This window comes from Panthera uncia, chromosome A2 (genome assembly GCF_023721935.1).
Source record: "Panthera uncia isolate 11264 chromosome A2, Puncia_PCG_1.0, whole genome shotgun sequence".
Taxonomy (NCBI): domain Eukaryota; kingdom Metazoa; phylum Chordata; class Mammalia; order Carnivora; family Felidae; genus Panthera; species Panthera uncia.
The window spans coordinates 78,945,568-78,950,449 of record NC_064816.1 but is presented as its reverse complement, the minus strand read 5'-3'; the positions used below and the strand labels follow the sequence as shown (position 1 = coordinate 78,950,449).

At 40.9% G+C, this 4,882-nt stretch overlaps 1 protein-coding gene across 1 annotated transcript in view; it reads left to right on the top strand.

The window, feature by feature from the left end:
* The window catches only part of MAGI2 (membrane associated guanylate kinase, WW and PDZ domain containing 2), a 1,334,434-nt gene extending 1,329,879 nt beyond the window's left edge, over positions 1–4,555 (top strand). Inside the window, exons 24-27 of the mRNA XM_049642268.1 lie at positions 1,474–1,698; positions 1,780–1,980; positions 2,539–2,722; positions 4,521–4,555. Coding sequence (XP_049498225.1) covers positions 1,474–1,698; positions 1,780–1,980; positions 2,539–2,722; positions 4,521–4,555 — 645 coding nt within the window. The remainder of the gene's footprint in view (positions 1–1,473; positions 1,699–1,779; positions 1,981–2,538; positions 2,723–4,520) is intronic.
* The last annotated feature ends 327 nt before the right edge of the window (positions 4,556–4,882 follow it).

The window sequence follows — 4,882 nt, the reverse complement described above, 5'->3', positions numbered from 1 at the left end:
TTAACTTTTACAGAAATCTTGTTTACTGTATGATATTCTAAAACACTGTCAAATAAAATCTATATCCAAAAATCTTTTCTTTTTCCAACTATGTAGGCTGTGTGTTAATTTTAAGTCAGTAATTACTGGGGGTTAATTTTTTTTTAAACTGCAGTTTTCATAGATTTTTTTAGAGTGTAATTTTAATGCCCCCAAACAGGACTCCTTTTTCAAACCTGAACCTAAATGTAGTGGAATTATACAGAAAAAAAAAAGAAAAAAACTGTTGACTTTATTTGCCCAAGTAAATGGAGAGTTTTCTCAAAGACTCTTTAGTTGGTACTTGTCTGTCAGCTAACTACACCATCTGTGAACTGGCAGTATGTTTCCGTTGCTTGCTACACTGATTGATACTGAGCCCTTTTTTTTTCAAAAAGGATGTCAGGTATCAATCAACAATATATCCCATCACATGTTTTCCTTTTAATTGTGAAATTTTTTCATGTAAAATCCAGAGAAGTTTATGTAGAAGTCAACATTTAGTGAACAGTAGTGTAGAAGTCCAGATGCCCTCTGCAGTTTATTGCAGAGCATACGCTAGGGAGAGACGTCTACGGGGTTATGGGAGGACTGCAACGCGGCCACCACAGAGATCACAATCCAGAGAAGCAGTTAGCAATCCCAATCCTGTTGGGACCTCCCAGTGATGTCACTAGGAGGCCTAAAACTCCCAAACTGACTGCTTTTACTTCACTGTTAATTTTTTAAAAATTAAACGTGTCACTTTTAGAAAAGGGAAGAAGCTGACACCAAGTGTGAAATCAAGCCCAAAAGTTAAGGCATTTGTAATAAATATGTGTCATTCATAAAATGAACGAATCTAAGAAGGCAAGCACAAGCTGAAAAAATCAAAAGACGTCTAAAACAATGTAGTTAACAAAACAGGTTGCACGTATTAATGATACACAGCTAATTACCATTTTAAAAGAAAAAAAATACAAAAGTCATTAGAAGTAATTAGGACATTGGAAAGATTAGAAATCAGAGACCAAAGGGATTAGGACAGGGACAGAGCAGGACGACATTGAGAGGTAAGGCACCACGCCTGGACAAGGGCCTTACCATGAATCAAATGGCTCCAAGGTCAGGCAGGAAATATGAAAAAATGAAGAGAGCCAGGTGGGGACTGGGCCAATGGACAAACATGTCCCTCCTCTAAAGCTGTCACTTTTGTCAGGTCTAAGTCCACTGTAGAATAGCCTTTTGGTTTCTTAAGGAAAGAAAAAAAAATCAGCTATTTATTTGCAATTTTGTGGTTTTTATAGTTTGACAAGTTTAATGCACATTTTTAAGAAACACTGAACCAGAAGACAAAACACTACCACAACAGGCCATCTGCAGACCCAGTCTGGCCCACAGCCCACCAATTTGCAGCCTCTTTCTTGGAAGAACGGCCAGACTTTCAGCAGAGAACCCCTCGCTTGCTTTTATCAGGGTCTGATTCACCTTCCAAGCAGTGCATCATACAGACCCCAGGGATGGAAAAGCGTGTGGCTCGTAAGTCCGTACGTGCCTGGAATAGCTTCAAATGTGTATTCAAAGCATGAGGCCCTCCGCCAGAAACCTGATAGCTGTTCTTGCACTGGAGGTGGATTTGCTGTGAAGAAACTAGAGCTTGCAAGAGCCCTGAAGCCATTTGAAATTTTCTATTCTTTCTTGGTGAGTTTGCCCCAAACCATGTAAGCTGGGGGCTATCCAAAGGTGAATCTCCCCCACCCTAGTGATATTACTCTTTTTCAGGTCAAACTCATGGCAAAATCAAATGACCTAATTGCTGAAGAACTTGGACTTAACCAAGATTCTTTTTCAGACAACCACAGTGCCAGACAGGATGCCTGTAAAATCACAAGAGTGCTTTCTGAGGCTAAGAATAGTAAGGGTCCTAAGTCTAATGATGAGTTCTGCATTGTGTCTAGTTCATTTGGGGCACCAATTAAATGTGTAAAGATTATGGTTATGATTATTGGTGGTAAAAGCTGGGTGGAAAGCATTTGAGTATAAACAACGGAGCAACATCGCAGAATTAAGCCGACCCCTTGCTGGGCATTTGGTGGCATATTTCACCTAAACAGCTCAGTTATCAGGGATTTCATAAAAACTTAAGTGTGTCCTGCCACTCAGGGGAGGCGAACTGGCGACCACACATGGGCATCATCTGTGTTTTCTAATAGCTTGGTGGGATCTTTGCTTCTGATGAAACTGCCTCTCCAAGAGTGATTTCATTTGGAAAAACCTGGCAATCTTGTGATGCAACAAAGTGACCTTTGACTTTCTTTCTTCAGTGGAAGGTAAATTTACTAAAACCCTAACAAGGTGTATCTGTGTGAAGGGAAATTGAACCCCCTCTGTGGTTTCATCCCAGGTCAACTGCCTTCACGTGGAGAAGCACACATTCCTGGGATACAAAGAGACTTTTTAGGGGGTACGTAGGCAGGGACAGCTTAAATGAAATTCATTTTCAGATATTCAACTTCTATTTTTATGCATTTCAAACCTGAGGATGGCCAGTTCCCCATTGCCACCTGCCCAGTGCAAGGACCCTTTGAATTAGAGAAGCAGGATGAGCCTGTCATCTGCCCCGCCTTTCACTCTGGTACATTACCTAGGGGTGTAGAAACAAAGAGACAATTGGAGAAAGCAGCCCTCCTGAAGAAGAATCGAGAGATCAAAGTAGAGAGCCTCGGTAAGAAATATTCAAGTGGGCAATGGCTTCCTTCATCCAGAAGCCCTGGTAGGGTTCCTATCTAAAACTTAGCACTCAAAAACAAAAACAAAAACAAAAACAAAAACTTAGCATTCACATTTATTTGAATTTTAAAATAAAGTCGGACTTTTTCTGATTGAACGTGTGATGGCTATTTGTCTGGCTTGACCACAATGACTGGCTTTGCCCCTTGGATTATGTGGCAGGTATTTTCCATAAATTAATGAGTTGAATATGCAAATGCAAGGTTTAAATAAACATCTATGACGCATGCAAACAAGAGAACATACAGCCTTTGCAATAATTTGTGAAAAAATGTGGCTGTTAACTTTAAAATGAAATGGGATGTAGAATTTTATAAAATTATTTCGGGAGCTACATGTGCTAAAAGGGGCCCTCCTTAAGACAAACCTACTTAACTCTGTTTCACAAAAGTTTATAAATAGCGTGGAGTGTCTACTATATATAAAACACTACCGGTGAACAGAACACAGCCTCTATTCTCATGTTGCCTGTCATCTAGTTAGGAGACCAAGACTATTAACACAAGACAAAATGGGTGTGTGACATGGGAATGCCAGATCCAGTAGGATGTGGGAATAGTAGGAGGCAGAAGTCATCCTGGATACGTGGCATTTTAGTTGGGTTTGAGGGTGGATAGGATTTCAAGAGGCAGATGCGGTGGAAGGGAGAGATCAACATGAGCAAAGTCAGAGTTAAGAAACTTTGAGATACGTTAGAGAAACCATGAACTGTTTATTTTGACCAAGACTGTGGGGTGTGTGTGTGTGTGTGTGTGTGTGTGTGTTTGAGAAAGAGAGAGAGAGAGAGAGAAACAGAGGAAGGGAGGGAGGAAGGGAAGAGATTAAACAGAGGTAGGTTCAAGCAGATAACAAATGCCATTAGGAACAGTGGGGAATTATTAAAGGTTTCTGGGCAGAGAAAAGATAAAACCAGCACCTGGCTATGGAAGGAGGTCCTGGCAGTCCTGTCCAGGGTGAAGCAGAGATGAGGGACACTGGCAGGCACTAATATCAGGTGAGAGATAAGAAGCCCTGAGCACCCAGAATGGAGGGGAGAGATAGGGCTCTAGAGGAGGGAGAACAAACAGACCTCAGAATTATTGGATACAAAGTCAGGGACAGTCACAGGCTCCAAGCCTGAGTGAAAAAGAAAATGAGAGGAGGACTAGATCTAGAAGGGACATCATTACATTTTTTTGATATGTAAACTGTGAGGGGCTCTCAGGTCACCCAGATGGAAATACTTACCCAGCCAATAATCATAGACCAAAAAGATGGACATGCTCCAAAGAGAATAAAGTTCAGATGAGAGACTGAGACTAGGATAAACATTTGGGGACCAACTCTGGGGAGTCCCTTGCTGGGACTGATTCCCAGAGATTCTGATGTAATTGGCTAGGATGGGACCATTTGGGAGGGAAAACGTCCTATGCATTATAAATACAGCCACATAACTGTCAGATGCAAAGAATGCCTTGTTACAGAAAGCAAGGATTCTGGAAAGATTTGACTTCTGTCTAAAGTCCAGGAGCCACTGGGAAAGATATGAATCAATTTATGCTTCCAGTCCTTAACAAGAGAATGAAAGTGAGCTGCAGGCCGTTCAGCTGCACAGAACATGGAGAAAATCACAGAAGAGATACTTCAAAACCAATAGTCCTGTATGCCACACTTTTCACATGTGAAAGATTAGCAGGGGTCATAGAACTCAGCGGCATACTTCCAATTACTTCTGTGTTATGTCTTATTAATAGGAATCCCTGGATTCTTGCTTCTTGATCTGGATTAGCAACTCTGAGATGCCCTTAGCTGTAACTCAAAGCAGGCTAATGTGGGCAAAGGAGCAGCTACAAGACAAAGAAGATAGGTAGATAGATAGGTAGATAATATATATAGATACACTCACACATGTACACACACATACAGACTTGCATATGAACACAGGCATACACAGACATATATACCCAGGACCTCCAATTTCAATATTTTTATTGTGACAAAATAACTTATACACCCCAAAATACATAAAAACCTATTAATAGCTTACTCAATTTTAAAGCAGGCACATGCTTAATCATCTCAAGGCTGAGAAAGAGTCAGGGACTCTGACTTGAGC